We start from the raw sequence: 20,851 nt of genomic DNA on the forward strand, positions 1-20,851 counted from the left end.
AACCAACAAAAAAACGGATGGCTCAGCCATTCCCCATTGATGGGGCCAGGAGGCAGAAATAAGAGAAGCGGCATGGCCTAGTGGCAAGAACACGGACCTGGGAGTCAGAAGGTCGGGGTTCTAATCCCGGCTCTGCCACTTGTCTGCCATGTGACCTTGGGCAAGTCACTTCACGTCTCTGTGCCTCAATTACCTCATCTGTAAAATGGGGATTAAGACTGTGAGTCCCACGTGGGACAACCTGATGACCTTGTATCTACCCCAGTGCTTAGGACAGTGCTAGGCATATAGTAAGTGCTTATTAACAAATGTCATTATTATTATTATTATTATTATTGTTATTAGATAATTATCACCTATCAAGATCCAGACCCGAGGAGAAAGGCCTATGAGGTTTGCCTTGAGTGAAGACAGTAGGAACTGAAGGCAGGTTACCTTGTCCACTAGGGTCTTCTGCTCCTTGACCAGGCCCCTCGGTGACTTTAGGCCACATGTTAAAATTGTCCTCCTCCCTCCAAACACCATCTTCATCAAACACTATGTGGACTAGGGACTGTCTTGAGTCTGCATTGATTGTATCTGCCCCAGTGCTTAGTACAGTGCTTGGCCCATAGTGAACACTTAGCCGAGGCTACAATTATTATCCTTATTATTGTTATTACAAGTTTTGAGGCATATTATAGCCACCAAACTTTTAAAGCAACAGCGAGACTGCTTCTAGCCTCAGTAATTTTTGGAAGGATATCAAGCTTGCTGTGGAGAACAATGCAAGTGTTTGGGAGGATATCACCTCCCAAGCCATGAATGTGGTGTGGTGATTATCGTAGAGTTATTGACCAGATGGGAAGGGATTTGGCATGGATTATGTGGAGCCACCGAATAAAGAAATGTGGAATGAGCTTTGGCCCCTCTTTAGTTCACTTTGTGAATAAAACGGAACCCACATTGGGATTTTTGGAGGAGGTGGGTTCCATTTTTTTCAGAAAAAAAATAGAGGATCCAAAGCGCTGTTATCATGGCTTTTAAAAAACAAAAAAGCCAAGATGCAAATGGCATTTGATTCCTTTCTGTTGAACACTCCATCAGGGAGGCAGGCAGGTGGTCGTCCCCGTTCCCCACAGGAATTTGGAGCAGGAGTGAGAGCAACTGTCACTTTTAATCAGATGTGCCCATAGCACCCCCCACAATGGCAGCCTCAGAGTGCCACCTTCTGTTCCTTCTCCCCCAAGCCACCCGTGGGCCTGGCAAAGATCAAAAAGCGGCAGTGGAGGAGCACTTTTCTTTCCTCTTCCTCCCCGTCTCTCTCTGCCGTTCCCCTCTTTCTCCCTGTTTCTTTTCCCTCTTCTTCCCCCACCCCCTTCTACTTCACCCACTTTAGTCCCTCCAACGCCCCACCCCAAGGTCAACCCCCAAACTCAAAATGAGAAGTGGGTCTTTCCGGTAATTAGGATCCTGCCCCGCCACTTGTCTGCTGTGACACCTTGGGGAAGTAACTTAACTTCTCTGTGCCTGTTATCTGTAAAATGGGGATTAAAACTGTGAACCCCACTTGGGACGACTTGATTACCTTGTATCTACTCCAGTGCTTAGAACTGTGCTTGGCACGTAGTAAGCGCTTAACAAATAACATAATTATTATTATTACTAACTTCTCGTCGCTGTTCCAAATTGACTTCATTCTCTGGCCTAATAAAAGTTTGTAAAAGGCGAACTCTGAATTGCAAGCTCCTTTGTGCACTTTTTAAGCCTCCTGTGTAACAGAGGGTCTCATCAACTTTCCAAATAGAAGCAATTTATTAATAACAAGGCAGTCACCTCCCCTCCTTTTCACCTTCTCATCACAAGTATCTATGCTTTGAATTTAGATCTGTGTTACCGTGCTTTGGTAACTTAGTACCTGACTAAGCAGTTAGATCCAGTTCTCTTGTAATGTGGGGATTGTGTTCTTGGAAAACTCATCCTGTAGCACTCACCTGTTTTGACACCATCTAAATGTGTTCTTCTGACACCAAAGTACACTATCCAAGCAGGCCCGTGTTAATGAATAAATAGTCCCTAAAAGCCTTCCAGCCAAAAGGCAGGGTAAAAACCCACATTCTGGTAGAGCCAGGGTGTCTGGGGGCACTTCCCCATGAATTCCAGTATTTACTTTGCATTCTGTGCTAATGAATATTTGTATTTATTGAAGTGACCTTTGAAACTGCATACAATCCTAAAGCTTTTGCCTATGCATGGCACAACTCCCAATCCTACCTGAAAATGTATTACTGGAAGGGAATGCTTGCTGAGGTTTGAGGAGTAGCGTGGCCTAGTGGATAGAGCACGGGCCTGCAATAATCCCAGCTCTGCCACCTGTCTACTGTGTGACCTTGGACAAGTCACTTGATTCTCTGTGCCTCAGTTACCTCATTTGTACAGTGGGGATTAGGACTGTGAGCCCCATGTGCCACGTGGACTATGTTACAACTGGAGTAACTTGTATCTATCCCAACACTTAGTACAATGCCTAGCCCATTGTAAGCAATTAACAAGTCCAAGAAAAAAAAAGGAAGCTCCAAGACTCAAGATAGCTAAGCATACTCAGGCCTGGGTGGATTTTTTTTCTTTTTTTGGTGGGGAGTGGGTGGTGGGGGTGGGGCTGGGGGGAGGGAAGGAGATGTTCTATTTTTGACTTTGCCATTGTTTAGATTGTCACACAGTTGAGTTATGTTAAAATATAAAGACCATCTCAAATACAAAGTGACCAGTTTGGCTTTTTGATGGGGTTAAACAGTAGTCCTCAGGGGTCCTTTAAGGCCAGACCAATTTAATTTTCATTAACAGAACAGTGGCTAGAATACAAAACTTCATAAGCAAACGTACAGCAGATCATCAGTACCAAATCTGTGGCACAAAACCATGAAAGATAGCCCATTGTTCTCCCAGAGCTGATAGAAGGGCATTGTTTTAACAGGTTGTAAAATGTTGGGGATTGAAATGGCTGTTTTTCTCTTTCTTTTCCTAGGGATGTATTTGTGGCTTCTCCATAGCAACTGGAGCCGCAGCAAGACTGGTGTCAGGATATGACAGCTATGGAAATATCTGTGGGCAGAAGAATGCAAAAGTGGAAGATTTACCCAACAGCGGCCTTGACCACACCCATCGAAAGTGAGTTAATGATTGCAGATGGGAAATGCTGAAAATGTAGTTGCTTTTATAGAGATGGCTCCCTGACACTCATGCTCAGAGGGAAAAGACTGTCATTGAGTGAATCCTGATATTTTTTAAATGGTGCTTCCTTTCCCTGGAAACAGCTCATGCTTCCAGTCAGTCAATCAATGGTATTTTTTGAGCACTTACTATGGGCAGAGCACTGAACTAAGCGCTTGGGAGAGCACAATACAACAGAACTAGTGTACACTTTCCCTGCCCACTCCTACCTCACCTCACTTTGCAACCCAGCCCGCACACTTCCCTCCTTCAGTGCTAACCTTCTCACTGTGCCTCATTCTCACTTATCTCACCACTGACCCATCTCCCACATCCCTCCTCTGATCCAACAGTTACTCTCCCCACTCTTCAAAGCCTTACTGAACCACAAAGCCCTTCTTTTCCTCTTCTATCACTCCCTTCTGCAGCTCCCTGACTTGCTCCCTTGGTTCATTTCCCACCTCCCAGCCCCACAGCACTTAGGTACATATCTGTCATTTATTTATTTGTATTGACATCTGTCTCCACCCAGCCAGATTGTCAGTTTGTTGTGTGTCTGTTTATTATTGTATTGTATTCTCTCAAGTGCTTAGTAAAGTGCTCTGTACACAGTAGGCGCTCAATAAATATGATTGAATGAATGAATGCCTGTAAAGAGCTTCCACTAAGCAAAACAAACTGACTGGCAAACAAATATGCATTTGAGCTGTTAATCTATGCCCTTTAAAGATATTTGTATGGTCTTAGAACATCAATCCTCACACACTCTTCCCAGATTCTCATCAGTCATTTATTTTACAGGGCTGGGCAGAATGCACATCCCTCATTTTGATACTTGGGGATAAATAGGGGATTGAGAAGCATGTAAAAATAACAGAGAAACATTTTGGATTGCTCATAGAGGCTGCACTTTTTGTAGTACATGTATTTTGTGGTTTAGGCTTTGAACTGTCTTAGATTCTTTTTATCCAAGTAGTAGGTTCCATAAAATCTCTGACTTTTCACATCTCCATCCCCCTATAATGGTATTGGTCATTTTGAACTTTTTTCAAGATTGCTGGAGAAAAGATGGCACGTGATCCTATTTTTATTAATGATCCTAGTTCACATCTCAAGTGCCTCTAATTCCAATTGTGTGGTATTTGTTCAGATTATCAAGTAAACCTAATTCCCCCGCCTTCCTGCCCCCCACCATTCTTTTTCATAGCATTCATGCTGTCACCTATTGGTTAAAGCTTCAGTATCACTTGAATCTTCAAAGGAGCTTTGTCAAAAAACCAAAACCCAGACCTGAAACCTACGTTCTTCCCTCCTGAGATTCTAAGCTCAGAGTTAAAACATTTACCTTATTTACTTCTAGTTTGTCATCGTTTGTTTGGGGCCGTCATGATATGGATATGGGGCTTTCTGAACTATCGCTAAGCCCATCTGTTACCATCTGTTACTCATTGCCATCGGTTTACCAGAAACTTCTTCCCATCAGCTTCAAAGCACTCAATCAGTTCACCCCATCCTACCTCACCTCACTGATATCCTACCACAGCCCAGTCTGCACACTTAGCTCCTCGAATGCTGTCTTACTCACTGTGTCCCCATCTTGTCTACCTTGGCGCCGACCCCTTTTCCATGTCCTCCCCCTAGCCCGGAGCCCCCTTCCTTTCCATAAATGCCAGAATACCACTCTCCCCACCTTCAAAGCTTTATTAAGGTCACATCTCCAAGAGGCCTTCCCCGATTAAGCCCTCTTCTCCCCGATTCCCTTTCCCTTCTGCATTGACCTATGCCCTTGGGTCTGTGACCTTTGGGCATTTGATATTCGCCTCATCCTCAACCCCACAGAACTTAAGGACATATCTTTAAATTACATATTATAAATTACTTATCTATGTTAATGTCTGTCTCCCCCTCTAGACTAAGCTTGTGATGAGCAGGGAATGTGTCTGCTAACTCTGTTGTATTCTCCCAAGCATTTAGTACAGTGTTTTGCACAGAATAAGAGCTCAGTAGACACCATTGATTGATTCCTGTCCACTTTGAGAAAACAGTGTCATATTCCCTTGTAGTGCTTAATGTTTGATTTCAAATCTAAGTAACTTTGGCTTTGGATTTTTGCAGGGAGAATTTTAAACCTTGAAACCTTGCTTCTGTTTTTCTATGAATCTGGCCTCCTTCAAGACTACTCTGTCCCATTTTGGGAGTGAAAAACCATTCCAATTAAACCGATTTCTAAAATTCAAGCTGTCCTTAATACGTAAGCAGCATACTTTAAGTTTGGGACAAGATCTTGCCACATCCCAATTAGGGGGAAAGTATGATGAACAAAAGTCAATCCATGTGGTGTTAAACTCAATGGATCCTCTTCAATCATAGAAAATTGAAATATAGCATTTTGTTGAGGTAGTGTTGTTTTCTAATTACATAAAATGGAAAGCAGCTTTGACATAGGAGTTGAAGAAGCCCAGATGATCTCACAGATTCTATTGTCACTCTCAATGGCTGTAGGGAAGCCGTGCCTTATAATTCCCATTTAGAGCAATGTTTTTGAGTTTACTCTAGGTAACTAGGGGTATTAGGAAAATAACAAGTAACAAACCAACACACAAGTCAGTATAGTTGAAATGGGTCCTAGATAAAGCCATAGTGCTTTATATGGGACACCCCCATATTTCTTTGGAATGGAAACTCCTCACCCAGGACATGGTATCCGATTTCCTGGCTGTGCTGAAAACTTTACTGATATCTCTCGCTGAGGTATTTTTGCTTTAGGAGATTGAAAGGAGAATCCAGGTTGTGCACAAATCAGTATTTCCTTTTATTCTTCTCTTAAGTGCTTCTCAAGCATCATATTTCCATAGAAATAGGCTTGGGGGCCCTCAGGAGCCAGAGGCAACATACAATGCTCAATTATGTGCTATTGGAAGGGAGGTAGAGAATTCATGAATGACCTGTAGATAATGCAGTGCCAGAGTTGAGTCATTGGGCAGCAGAAAGGAGAAGGACCAAGGGGCAGGTCTAATCCACACTTGGATTCCAAAAGAATTCTGGAAGTTATAAATTCTCTCTCCCAGGACTGATAAATCATCTTTACCGTATTAGGGGATATGATTCTTGTTCAATTCACGATTAATTCTTATAATTCATGTCCTAAGTATCTTTCTGACTACTAATACATTTCCCAGATTCATTATGTAAAGTTAGCCTCAGATATACACTTTCATCTTCAGCCATCCAGTTGTTATTCTAATTGAGGGCCTTTAAAAGAATTACATTAAAGGAAGTACAGTGTTTTGATCTTCTCTGCATAATATGGAGGAAGATAGCCTAGCCAGGGATGGTCTGTGGTCCCTCCTTTAATAGCCCGGGGATCTGCTGGATTAGTTTGGGTTTGGGCTAGAAATAGATTGAGAGATTTCCCCCCAAATAAACTGGGAGCCATAACATTTCCAGCGCCAAACGTCGGACTAATTCAAAGGAAGCTAATATGTTAATGGTTATTCTTTTTTTCTGATTTTCTAAAAAACAATAGGCATGTTGGACACATAGTCATTCATTCAGGCATATTTATTGAGCACTTACTGTTTGTTGAGCACTGCACTAAGTGTTTGGGAAAGTACAAGTAAACAATAAACCTATCCAATTGAATGAATATCCAGTATAATAGCATGCATAGTAGTGCCAGGCAACAATCCATCTTTTCCCACGTGGCACATTTTTCTCTGAAGCGGTAAATGCTTAAAATCTTCTCTTCTCAAAGAGAGTTATCAAGCCTCCTTGGCCAAACCATTCCTCCCCCTATATGAGAAAATGAAAGCACTGGGAAAATATAAAGCTAATGCCCCAAATTCTTGTTCCTTAGTCGATCGAGGAACTCTTGGTCTAGCTTTTCAAAGACTGATAAAGAATGATCGAACATTTTTTTCCCCTCTCAGAGAGCCTCTTCCCTCACACCATGCGAGCCCTTCTTGATAAATAGAACTCTCTGAGAGAGACTATTGGAAGATGATATTTTTCAGTGTTTTGTGTAGCTTTGGATAAATGTTTTGAATTTGCACAGACTACTATAATTTAGTACCTATTCTTCATAATCCTGTCGGGTAGGGTATTATCCTGTGTCAAAGAAAACTTCACAGACTCTGTGTTGTGTTCAAGAGGGAGTGTCAGAGACCAGTTGATTTCTACTGGCACTAATTATAGTATTAAGAACTTACTTTGTGCAAGGCACTGTACCAAGTGCTGGGGTGGATACAAGCGAATGGAGTTGGACACAGTCCCTGTCCTGAAAAGGGCTCACAGTCTTATTCTCCAGTTTACAGATGAGGTAACTGAGGCACAGAGAAGTGAAGTGACTTGCCTAAGGTCACATAGCAGACAAGTGGTGGAGCCACGACCCATGACCTTCTGACTCCCATGTCTGTGCTCTATCCACTACCCCATGCTGCTTCCCTATGTAGTTGGTAGAGCATCAGAGCATTACACATGATATGTACTTGGAAGACAAGCAGCAGTAAATTCCACTTTAGGGTAATTGCTCGTACCTGCCCGGTTCTCTCCCATGATAGAGGTCAGGTGGGCAAATGCTACTGACAAGCAGATGAGGGGTCCTGACCTTCCTAAGGGAGGAAAAGCTCCATCCTGTCTCAATACCTTGACGTACCAAGCTCCCCGATAAGGCAGACGTTTGGAGAGGACAGCAGAGGAGAAGATACATCATGTGCCCACTTGGAGTAAATTGTGGCTTGGCTGGACAAAATTGAATCCAGGCCAAAAGTCAGTCAGTCAATTGTAGGTATTGAGCACTTACTGTGGACAGAGCACTGTACTGAGCATCTGGGAGAGGACAGTCTAACAATAAACAGTCACAATGCCTGCCCACAGTGAGCTTACAGTCTAGAGGGGGAGACAGACATTAATATAAATGAATAAATTACAGATCCAGAGGCCCATCACATTCCATCCTGTGGTAGAATACCACTCCTAGGGACTCTAGTCACTGGAGTTACTCTTGTTCACTTAAGATGTTTAGGAGACAGTCAAGTGGGACGATAATCTGTGGGAGCAGATTTACTTTGTTCCATCCTTTCTTAATGACAACCCATCTAACCTTCTGAGCTATTGCCTTCCTAAGGCTTGCCAAAGTAGGCTCATTTAATTTCTCCTTTATTCATTCATTTGTTCAATCATATTTATTGAACACATTACAAGCAAAGCACTGTTCTAAGTGCTTGGGAGAGTACTGTATAACAGACACATTCCCTTACCCACAATGAGCTTATGGTTTAGAGGGAGTCATATTGACATGTTCTCCCTTTGAAGCGAATATCATATAGCATGGAGATGACTTGCTTGTCTCTGAAATTTGTTTTTGTAGCATATTTAATTAAATCAGCTGGCTATTAGTCTCGGACTAACTTCTAAATGCATTGGGATGATATCAGTAGTTCACTTAATGAGCTTTGCACGTTCTGTCATTCTTTGCTTATAGTAGGATCAATGAATACAGTTGATAATGACAATATTCCCTAGTGGGATTTTGAGTCCTCGGTTCAATATCGATTGTGCCTTGTGATGGAATGTCGGTGAATCATTCACTGTTTGAAGAAAGTGCTCACACTATTTGTCTTATCAAAAATATAGGAATTTAAGCTTTAAAATTTTTAATAAAATTCAAAACAGGATATTTAGGGTGCACTTAAAGAAGTAGACAGTAAACACTAATTACAAATTGTAATTAGGAAGTTCACATAGGTACGGGTACGCATATGATTGTCGTTGCTGTATAAAGACTAAGTTAACAATGCACCATGAAAAATACAAATCTTTGTACATCTTAATCATGACTTAGGAAATTTAGTGATAAATATCAAGTAAAGATTAAAGAGCATGAGGCTTAAGTTTCAATGTACAGTACTGTGTTATTATGTAATTGACATTCTCAAAACAGGCTTTGGTTTTCACCGTTTCAATCGTAAATAACTGGTCCTAAATCAAACCAGAGCTATATTTGCTACCGAGTTTCACCAATATTCCGTGCTAATCTTTCAGTAAGATTCAGCACGTTTTGAAGACTTCTCACATGTAAACTATACCATATGGAAGTTATTATTGAAACTGTAAATTCAAGACACATATCAATGAATTTTCCTACTTGTTTCCACCTTCTGGTCTTCTGAGAAACATTTTCCAATTTAGTTTTCTCCCCCACCTAATGAAGTTAGAAAGCAGCATGGCCTAAAGGATAGAGCACGGGCCTGGGGGTCAGTAGGATCTAAACCTGGCTCCGCCACTTGCTGTCTGCTGTGTGACCTTGGGCAAGTTCCTTAACTTCTCTGTGCTTCAGTTCTCTCACTTGTAAAATGGGGATGAAGACTTTGAGCTCCACTTGGGACACGGATTGTATCCAACCTGATTAGCTTCTGTCTATCACAGCACTTAGTAGAGTGCCTGGTGCATAGTAAGCACATAACAAACACCACAAAAAAAAAAACCCAACAACAAAAATAGATTCCTGGAAAATGAAGCGAACCCTGAGGGTTTCAAGTTTTCATTTTTCTCATTTCAGTGTATCATTGGTTTGCAGAATATTTGAGCAGTAACATTGATCAGAAAATATTGTATAAGAAATTCAGAGGATTAATCATTTTCCGCTTGGATATATGGGAATAATAAGGACTTCTCCTTTATGGAGCATAACTTGTACAGGTGGGTGGCTACTCATTCTGGCCTGCATCAGCCACCTCCCTCAACTCGCCTCCTGCAGCCTCTCATCTCTTGACTGTAGCCTCCATTCTGCCGCCCACATCAGTTTTCCGAAATCATTGTTCAGCACCCGTCACCCCACTCCCTTAAAAACTTCCACTGGCTGCCCGTTTTCCTCCTCATCAAACGGAAACTACTTAACCTTGACTGTAAGCTCTCTGTGTGCAGGGAATGTATCTGTTTATTGTTGTAGTGTACTCTCCTAAGCGCTTAGTACGGTGCTGTGCACAAAGGAAGTGCTCAATAAATATGACTGAGTGAAGGAACTTAAAGATTCCCAGCCAGTTCTCTCCTCCTTACACAGCCTGTAGATCCCAGCTTACCCTCTATTCTACTTATTTTATTTTGTTAATATGTTTTGTTCTCTGTCTCCCCCTTCTAGACTGTGAGCCCACTGTTGGGTAGGGACCGTCTCTATATGTTGCCAACTTGTACTTCCCAAGCGCTTAGTACAGTGCTCTGCACACAGTAAGCGCTCAATAAATATGATTGAATCAATCATATATTTATATACGATTATATACGGTTATGATTACGATTATATATGATTAATACGATTATATACTATTATATTTATAATCAAGTTGGACACAGTCCCTGTCCCACATGGGGCTCACACTCTTAATCCCTGTTTTACAGATGAGGTAACTGAGGCCCAGAGAAGTTAAACAACTTGTCCAAGGTCACCCAGCAGACATGTGGCAGAGCCAGGATGAGAACGCAGGTCCTCTGACTCCCAGGCCTGGGCTCTTTTCACCAGGCCACACTGCCTTCCATGTTTTACCTTCCTCAGACCATGAAGATGATGGATCCTGTACCTCAGTTACCTTCCCAAAGAGTAACTAGCCCATTTCCATTTGGGAAATGCCATAGCCTAACCATTTAGTCTTTCCCTTTAAATGTAGAAGCATCAAAAAGTTGCCCACCCTCTTCAGTTTGGCTTCTGATGAGTGAACAACATACACCAGAGTCAATGCTTAGAAGAATTGTGGCTGTTGGGCTGAAAGTACTCTAACGCTTCTGGTCAGCCCTTGTGTTGTAAATTTTGTTCAACCTACAACCCTTATATACTGAGAAATGAGTGAAATACGGTGTAGAAGTACATGTCAAAGCGCTTAGTACAGTGCTCTGCACACAGCGCTTAATAAATACGATTGATTGATATCAAAGATTTCTCTTAATAGGAAGTAATCAATCAGTGGTATTTATTGAGCATTTACTATGTGCAGACCACCGTACTAAGCACTTGGGAGAGTATAATGCAACAAAATTGGCAGATGCGTTCCCTGCCCACAGTGAGCTTACAATGTAGAGGGAAAAATGAGGCTCTTCACGAAATGGCTTGGAGAAAACACAGGCAAACCAAAATGCGCACTTCTGTAAATCCTATTAATTTCTGGAAATAATGATCCGACTGTTTTCCCTTATTTTTAGGTATGTATTCTTTTTGGATCCCTGCAATCTGGATTTAACACACCAGAAAATCAAATCTATTGCTCTGTGTGTGGCAGCTTGTCCAAGGAAAGAGCTGAAAACCCTGGCTGATGTGCAGAGGTTTGCAGAAATCAACGGTGAGGCATTAGAGTTTACAGACCCTGCCCCTCCCTCCTCACTCACACTGTCAAATGTTGTGTGTTGGGATTTTGATATTTCATTTCCTGTACAAGCTAAAGTAAAGCAAGCTAGCCTCTACCGGAACAAGACCTGCAGGTAATTTCGAGATTCTTTCATGGAAAATTTACGAGAAAACCGGGGAGTGGTTGTTGTCGTCATTTGTGCAGTTCCCCACTCTCCCAGGTCCCATAACTCTACTCCAAACCCACCTCATCTTAAGTGCCTTCAGTGGCCTCCTTAGCTTTAGTTACTTCCTCCAAACTCCACGCCTCGCAAAGATCATACAGGGCCTGGGTTCAGTCTGCTCATATTGTATCAACCCCAGCTCTTAGTGCTGTGCCGGGCAAATAGTTGGTACTTCACGAATATAAGAATGGTAGTAAATGCTTAACAAATGCCACAATTCTGAGGTGTCTCCACTCCCATCTAGTTCCACAGTATTCCCTCCTCTCTGTCCCCCTTCCCTCCCCGCTAGTCTTCCGCTAAGTGATTTCCCCACCTTTGTTTTCTTGATGGAAGAGGTTTGGCAAAAATCTATGCGACTGCAATGTCCATACACGTGCAGTCTTTATTGATATCACTATTATCACCATCAGCAGTGAATAGTGAGTGCCCACCCGATAGAGAAGCAGCATGGCTTAGTGGAAAGAGCCTGGGCCCGGGAGTCAAAGGACCTGAGTTCTAATCCCGGCTCTTACACTTGTCTGCTGTGTGACCTTGGGCAAGTCACTTCAGTTCTCTGGGCCTCAGTTTCCTCATCTGTGAAATGAACATTAAATCCCATTCCCTCCTATCTAGACTGTGAGCCCCACGCGGGACAGGAACTGTGTCCAAACCGATAACCTTGTATCTAACCTGGTGCTTAGAAAAGTGCTTGGCACATAATAAGAACTTAACAAAAACCATATTGTATTGCAATAATATTGCCAATTATAATTATGTTGCCAACTTGTACTTCCCAAGCGCTTAGTACAGTGCTCTGCACACAGTAAGCGCTCAATAAATACGATTAATTGATTGATTGATATAGCACTGTCCTAGGAACCAAGGAATACTACAGTGCTCTGCACACAGTAAGCACTCAATAAATACGATTGAATGAATCTTGACAGATAAGTCCTGTTCCGACTCTATAGAAATTTCAAATGGAATAAAGCAAGCTAGAGAGTCAACAAATATGTATGTAAGTAGAATAATTACAAGAATGAGTTGAGAAGTGGAGGAGGTGAGTAGGAAGGAAAGCTCGAAAGGACTAGAATGTGTGATGGGCTCACATATCACTAAACCACACACAATGCAAGGTCCAGAGTTTTCATTTTGCTTAAGAAGGAGAGAAAATAAACCCCATTCCATTCTATTTCTGTGCAGTGTCCTAAGGAATTGTCCATTATTCTTAGAGGAACAAAATAGAGCCCTCACTGGTAAATACACAGGGACTCTAGGATTTCCATGCAGATCGGTGATGAGGTTTGTAACAGTTTGGACCAAATGGAATTTTGAAGATACTTTTTCAGAAGATTCTGGTTTGGGCCAGATTATATTAGGGACAACCCCAAATTAAGCAGTCACCTCCCATTAACGGGGATTGTGCCACACAGAAAGATAGAATTAGTCTGTATGGAGCCACTTACAAGTCTCGGCTCCAAACCCAGCCCTGGAATCCTGTAGCTAGCTAACCAACAGAAACTCGACTGCTTTTTAGAGTGTTTTCTGCCTTCTTTTTCCTTGTTTCCCAGCTACCTTTTTGGGAATACTCAAGACTCTGGTAGGCTGACAAAGAGAGCAAAGCGGAGCTAACTAACGGCTACAAGGCAGCAAATATCATTCAGGCTTAACGAAAAGAAGCACTGTGGTCTAGTGGAAAGAGCCCAGGTCCGGGAATCAGAAGGACCTGGGTTCAAATCCCAGCTCCCCCGTTTGTTGTGCTACCTTGAAGCAAGTCACTTCACTTCTCTAGTCTTCGGTTCCTTTATCTGTAAAATGGGGATTAAGACTGCGAGCCCTACATGAGGTGTGGACTGTGTCCAACCTGATTAACCTGTATCTACCCCGGTGCTCAGTATAGTGCCTGGCACATAGTAAGTGTTTAACGAATGCCTTAAAGAAACCCCAAAAAACGAGAACCTGTGCAAGGGAATGTATAGTAATGGTAGTTTGCCCAGTGTCATTTACATACTCTCCTCCCCACCCGTCATGTTCCCACTGGGGCAAGAAATGCTACATGTAAGTAGGCGAGTAAAGGGGCAGCACATTTTTTTTTATTTTTATGGTATTTGTTGGTAATTGTTCAGTATTTACTGATTGTTGAGTACTGTTCTAAGCACTGGGATAGGTACAAGTTAATTAGGTCAGACACAGTTCCTGTCCCACATGGGGCTCACAGTTTAAGTAGGAGGGAGATCAGGTATTGAATCCCCATTTTACAGTTAGGGAAACAGGCTCAGAAAAGTGAAGTGACTTGCCCAAGGTTACACATCACACAGCGAGCAGTTGGCAGAGCTGGCGGTTAGAATGCAACAGGCCCCAGGCTCTTCCCAGTAGGCCACGCTGCTTCTCACCTATGTGATCTTTCCCAAAACTTTAGTGTTTTGCACACACTGTGTGCTTAATAGATACCGTGACTACTACACTGCAAAGTGCATGCAAGAGTTTCCGTGCAGGACCCATTTAGACTCAAAATGACAGGTACTGTGCTGTGTCATAGCACCGAAAGTGAGCAGCTGCTGCAGTCTTTACCTCCCCCACTAGTCAGCTGGTTACCGCCAAGCCTGTCCACTTTGCAGATATTCTAGGTGTTTTTTTGGTCAAAAAAGCTTCACCACTGATAGGGTCTAGCCCTGACAGGCCTTCTTCTACTTCTAGTTATACGCCATCACCGTGGTGAGGTGTGGGTTGGGCTTTGGGAGAGCCTCCTCTGTAAAATGGGTCAGGGGAGGCATGCATTACCTGCCTCTCCTCAGCTTACCTGCTGAGGGATGTTGAGAGGAACAGTGGGAACCTTGAGAAGCAGTGTGGCCTCTTGGCTAGACTCAGAATGACCAGGGTTCCAATTCTGACTCCACCACTCACCTGTGACCTTGGGCAACTGACTTCACTTCTCTGTGCTTCAGGTCCCTCATCTGGAAAATGGGGATTAAGACTGTGAGCCCCATGTGGGACATGGACTGGGGCCAATCTGATTAACTTGGATCACTCCCCAGTGCTTATTACAGTGCCTGGAACATAGTAAACGGCTTAGCAAATACCATGTAAAAGCAAAAACAGAAATATGGATTTGAAAGCACGTTGGGAGAGAAAAGTGCTACATAATCTGGTGTTTACTCACTTCACTCCAATGAGCTGTCTCTCCAAGGTCCCCACTGACATCCTCCTTTCCAAATCTAATGGTCCTAGGCTGTCATAATACCCCTTGACCTCTCAGCCATCTTTGTCACCAGGGACCACTCGTCCTGGGAACGCTATCCGATCTTGGTTTTACTCACTGAGTTTTCTCCTGGTTTTCTTCACACCTTTCTGGTCATTGAGAAGCAGCATGGCCTAGTGGATAGAGCCCGGGCCTGGGTGTCAGAAGGAACTGAGTTCTAAACCCAGCTCTGCCACTTTTCTGCTGTGTGACCTTGGGCAAGTCACTTCACTTCTCTGGGCTTCAGTTACCTCATTTGTAAAATGGGGATTGAGACTGTGAGCCCCGTGTGGGACAGAGACTGTCCCACCTGATTTGCTTGTATCCCTCCCAGTGCTTAGTATAGGGCCTGGCACATAGTAAGCGCTTAGCAAATGCCACAGTTATTATTATTACTATTATTATTTTTCCTCTCTTTCTCTCTTGCTGGCTCCTCTTCCATCTCTAACCCCCTAGCTGTTGGTTTGCCCCTCAAGACTCTGTTCAGAAGCCCTCACTCTTGCCATTTAATACTCACTCCTCTGATAGCTCACCTACTCCCGTGGCTTCAGTTACTGGATGGATGACTCCCAAATCCATCTTACTAGCCCTGATTTTTCTCCCCACCTGCAATCTTTGGGGACACCCAAAAAGTCCATTTAGTTTTGACATCATAAACTTGCCAACCTTAATGGCAGATTTGTTGCATGCATTCTCAGGCCCCAAGTAAAAGTTGGGCGGGGAACATGTCTACCACCTCTGTGGTATTGTACTTTGCCAAGTGCTTAGTACTGGGCTCTGCACTCAGTAAGCGCTCAGTAAATGTCAGTGATTGGTTGATTGATTGAAACCTGGATTCTAGTCCCAGCTGTGCCATTGACCTGCTGTGTGACTTTGGCCGAGTCACTGGGGCAAGTCATCTAGACTAAACTCGTTATGGGCAGGGACTGTGTCTGTTATATTGTCATAATGTACTCTCCCCAGCGCTTAGTCCAGTGCTCCGCTCATAGCAAGTGCTCAATAATTATGTTTGATTGACTTAGTCGTATTTATTGAGCCCTTACTATGTGCAGGGCACTCACTAAGCGCTTGGGAGAGTACAGAATAACAGAAGTAGCAGATATGTTCCCTGCCGATAATGAGGTCTTTCAGTCTAGTGAGAGCTTTTAGACTAGACTTAACCCATCTATGTTTTAGATTCCACACATGTAAAATGGCTGCTTTTCCTCCTCTTATGTTGTGAGCCCCATGTGGGACAGGAACTGTCTGATGTGATGGTCTTGTATCCACCGGGTTTGTTTGGCACAGGGCAGATTTAAGAAATAACATAATCTGTAAGCTTCAGCTGAAAAGATTCTCTTGGCCCAGAAGACACCACCCTCAGCTGTGTATCTTCAGCCTATTGTTTTGCAGGCCTTGAGTGATGAGTTGTACCAAAAAGCCTGTGTGTCCAACCCCCTTAACATTTGCTAATCTCTTGACCCCTATTCCAGAGAGATTGGGTCTCTTTTGTGCAGACATGGCTATTGTTGACAGCAGCTGCCAAGAAATCTGCAGGCATTTCCGTGGAACAGGAAATGTAGAATTGTGAATCTGTAACTTTGGAACCTTTCACATTTGTAGAAAAGAGGTAAAGCCCCTTTAAAATATGGACTCTGTTTTACAGCTCTTACAGTAAAAGGCAGCAGTGGCCATGATTTGTATTAACATTCCATAGCCCAAAAGCAAAGCAAGTTTTATATTTTCTGCAGCTCCGTAGTGAGAGCGGGACCCATTTTAGCACTGGTGATAGAATTCGATTAATAAGAGAATGATATATAACATAAATCTACTTAGGTTTTGTTTGCTGCAGTGTGCTTTTGTGTTCTTTGCTCTACTGTTGTGTTTTCCTCACTCTTTTTCCTTTGACCTTAATGACCTCAACGCCCCCTTAATTACTAATCTTTATAGCCTCATTGTGACAGGGTTGACAGCAGAAGTGAGCCCTTCTCAGAAACACTATTTACCAAGCAGCCATCAAGACAGTGGATACAGCCAAGAGACTGGTAGACTGGCTTGATGAAAATGGATCGGATTAAAAAACCACTCAGGCTCCTCAAAACAAGACTTCCAGCTCCTCAAGATCATAACGGAAACTGAGGCCATCCCAGAACCTGGTGGGCGGGGGGGGCTCTGTGCGGGTGACCAGTGGAGCAGTGCCAAGGCTGAAGAGATCCAGGCTCATGCCGACTGCCACCGAAGGCTTTCATCGATCACTGTTGAAGCTAGGTAGCCTTGTACCCACTACCGGTCCCCATCACCCTTGAGTAGTGTGAATGGAGTCCCCCGTATTGTGGCTAAGGAGGACGCCTTACCTGGGGGGCCATGCTGACAGGAACTCCTGGACATGCCTTCCAACATCAAGAAGGAGATCCCCCTGAAGCCCAGGAGAGCTGCCAGAATGTGGATCCGTGCATGTGCTCAGCCCTCTACTTCTGAGGAAAATGGAAAGAGCCTGTATTCCGGTCCTCCTTCAGACCGGTAAGTTAGGTAAGTGGTTGTCTCGGTGTGACACAGAGCGAGGACGACAGAGAGCCCTTGGACCATCTCAAAATGGTCCCCCTCCCGGAGACCTCCTCCAGTAGGCCACCGCACATGTGCAGAGTTCCCACCGCACCCAATCTTGCCTCTGCTGCATGTGCGGTGGCCATTTTGAGTTAATTCCAGGATCCTCCACTTCCCCACCCTCCCATGACAGCTGCCCCCCTCGGAAATAAAGGAATCGCTATAAAGGTTTGGCGTTAGGTTTTCGTTGATTCGTTTGGTATTTAAGGGCCGGGCAGCAGAGGGACGGCGGGACAGAAGTGGAAGTGGCCGAAGCAGGGACGGAGTCGGTGGATCCTGCCCCGGTGGGGGGCTGGTTTTGACAGCCCTGAATCGTTGTGGGGGTCACCCGCTTCAAGGCCCCTACCGGGGTTAAGCTGCAGCATCTCCTCAGCGAATGGGCCTGAAGCAGCTATCCCCCAAGTTGATTCGGAGCTGTCTTGGCCCCCGAAGGAGCAGGATCCACCGGCTGTATCCCAGGTTTTTTTTATTGTTGTTTGTTTTAAATGGTATTTGATGAGCGTCAACTATGTGTCAAACACCGTTCTAAGCGCTGGAGGAGGTAGAAGCTAATCAGATTGGACACAGTCCCTGTCCCGAATGGGGCTTCCAGTTGTCGTGGGGGCTCTGGGGCTTTTCAGGCATTCCTCACCCTGGTACCAGCCCTTGCCAGTTTGAGACGGCCGCCTCCACCAGCTACGAGACTCTCCATCCAGACCTTTTCAGCCCAAAGGACTGGCCTGGCGCCACCTGCTTACTGATAACAGCAGGAAGCAAGCACGCCCAGAGGGATTGCTGTTTATCAGGGCCCTTTGCGGGGAATTGGGTTAGTGCTGTGGCAGTGGCGGCCAGGGGCTTGTGTATCTATCCCAAGGCCCCCCTTCCTCTCTTAGATCCACCCCAACTTCTGCTGTCTCCGGAGTCAGAATGCCTGGGAGATGCCGATAGGAACCAGCTCTACCCGGTGAGGGGCACCCAGTGAAGCTTGGAAGGAGTCTGGGGTTATCCCTACCAGGGAGAGCAGAACAAGATCAGCCACCCAATAAAAGGTGGGAGCGCCCCACTCCTCCTACCCCACCCCCTCCCCCTGCTGCTCCCAGTTTGGTTTAGGCCTGTGTGTCTCATGTCTCCTGTTTCACTGATTTTTTTTTTCTTTTGTCTCTTTCTGTATCTCCCTGCCTTTTTTTTTTTTTATTCAGTTTGGCAGGAGTAGAGACAGAAACAGACACCAAAAGGGATTCAGTGAAACTAGAAGAGAAGAGAGGAAGGGTAGGGAACGTATCTATCAGCTTTTTTTAAAAAAATGGTATTTATTAATTGCTTACTATGTGCCAGGCACAGTACTAAGCACTGGTACTAAGTACCAAGCTCATCAGGTTGGACACAGTCCCTGTCCCACATGGGGCTCACAATCTTAATCCTCATTTTACAGATGAGGGAAGTGAGGCACAGAGAAGTCAAGTAACTTGCACAAGGTCACCCAGCAGGCAAGTGGCAGAGCGGGGATTAGAACCCAAGTCCTTCTGACTCTCAGGCCCATGCTCTAGCCACTAGGCCATGCTAATCTGTTATATTGTACTCTCCCAAGTACTTAGTACAGTGCTCTGCACACAGTAGGCACTCAACAAATACCATTGATTACTTGATGGGTTGAGGGGAGAAGAGAGACTGAGGCAGCCAGACAGAAACAAGTAGGCAGAGAGACATACATAGAGTGGCTTCTCTAAGGGGAGGGCACCTGGGGAGGTAGAGGGTCTTTAGCACCATATCTGGTCTTCTTTGTGACATGCTAATTACCCAAACTTAAATTTCTCCCAAAGCCATTCATTCAACTCCTTCCCTCATTATTGTGATTATTATTGCTATTATTATTATTGCTATTACTACTGTTATAAATTGCTAAGCACTTACCATATGTCTAGCACTGTTCTAAGCACCAGGGTTGATATAAGGTAATCAGGTCTGACACAGACCCTGTTTCACGTGGGGCTCATAGTCTAAGTAGGAGGGAGATCAGGTATTGAATCCCCATTTTACAGATGAGGAAACAGAGGCACTGATAACTTAAGCAACTTGCCCAAGGTCACACAGCAGGCAACCAATGGGCAGATCCAGGAGGTCATGGGTTCTAATCCTGGCTCTGCCATGTGTCTGCTGTGTGATCTTGGACAAGTAACTTCACTTCTTTGGGCCTCAGTTCCGTCATCTGTAAAATGGGGATTGAAACTGTGAGCCCCATGTGGGACAGGGATTGTGTCAACCCGATTTGCATGTGTCCACCCCAGTGCTTAGTACAGTGCCTGACACACAGTAAGTGCTTAACAAATGCCATGATTATTATTAGAACCCAAGTCCTCTGACTCCCAGGCCTATGCTCTTTCCACCAGGCCATGCTGCTTTTCTTCTTCTGCCTCAGTAAATAACTCCCTCTGAAGTTGAACGATGCTTCGTAGGTATGCAAAAAAAAAAAAAGAAAGGCTTCAAAAACCTTAGAAGAGGCTGTCAATTTGCCCCTAGCTGCAGTGCCTAGCAGGGGGTGTGCCGCAGACCCAGTTCTGCCCCTTTAAATGCACGTCTCAGGCAGCATTTGCTGTCTTGACGCAAGAGGGAGCAGGGGATACTCACTCCTGCCCACCGGGCCTGGGTCCCTCCAATAATTTAGCAACTGTCTGGCCATCAGATGGGAAGCCAGAGCTCTGCTTATCCTGGCGGGGCAAAAAGTTGTTCAGAAGCTTTGCTGTTGCTCCCTAATGCGGGCCCAGCCTGTGGACCCTGGCTCTGGTGCCCAGACCCCACCCAACATCCTGGGCTGAGGGCAGGGGGCGGCCACTCAGGAACTGCTACAGTGGGGGAATTAGGAGACTATTGCTACCACACACCTTTATTCAATTAATAATTGAATAATAATATTCAACAGTAATTAGGAAGCAGCCTGGCCTAGTGGCTACAGCACGAGCCTGGGAGTCACAAGGTCATGGGTTCATTCATTCATTCAGTCGTATTTGTTGAGCGCTTACTGTGTGCCAAGCACTGTACTAAGCACTTGGGAAGTACAAGTTGGCAACATATAGAGACGGTCCCTACCCAACAACTGGCTCACAGTCTAGAAGGGGGAGACAGACAACAAAACGTGGACAGGTGTCAAGTCATCAGAACAAATAGAATTAAAGCTAGATGCACATCATTAACAAAATAAATAGAATAGTAAATATGTACAAGTAAAATAAATAGAGTAATAAATCTTCCAGCTCCTCCACTTGTCTGCTGTGCGGCCTTGGGCAAGTCACTTCAGTTTTCTGGGCCTCAGTTACCTTATCTGTAAATGGG

The 20,851-nt window shown here is 44.3% G+C and overlaps 1 protein-coding gene across 3 annotated transcripts in view; it reads left to right on the forward strand.

Moving 5' to 3' along the window:
- The window catches only part of SLC44A1 (solute carrier family 44 member 1), a 128,965-nt gene that overhangs the window by 49,361 nt on the left and 58,753 nt on the right, over nt 1–20,851 (forward strand). For 2 of the 3 annotated variants that reach the window (XM_038769503.1, XM_038769502.1), the window contains exons 3-4: nt 3,005–3,147; nt 11,380–11,516. In XM_038769503.1, coding sequence (XP_038625431.1) covers nt 3,005–3,147; nt 11,380–11,516 — 280 coding nt within the window. Of the gene's footprint in view, nt 1–3,004; nt 3,148–11,379; nt 11,517–16,914; nt 17,471–20,851 lie in introns of those variants that run through there. The other variant, XM_038769504.1, reaches the window with a different exon arrangement.

Source organism: Tachyglossus aculeatus, chromosome X4 (genome assembly GCF_015852505.1).
Source record: "Tachyglossus aculeatus isolate mTacAcu1 chromosome X4, mTacAcu1.pri, whole genome shotgun sequence".
Classification (NCBI taxonomy): domain Eukaryota; kingdom Metazoa; phylum Chordata; class Mammalia; order Monotremata; family Tachyglossidae; genus Tachyglossus; species Tachyglossus aculeatus.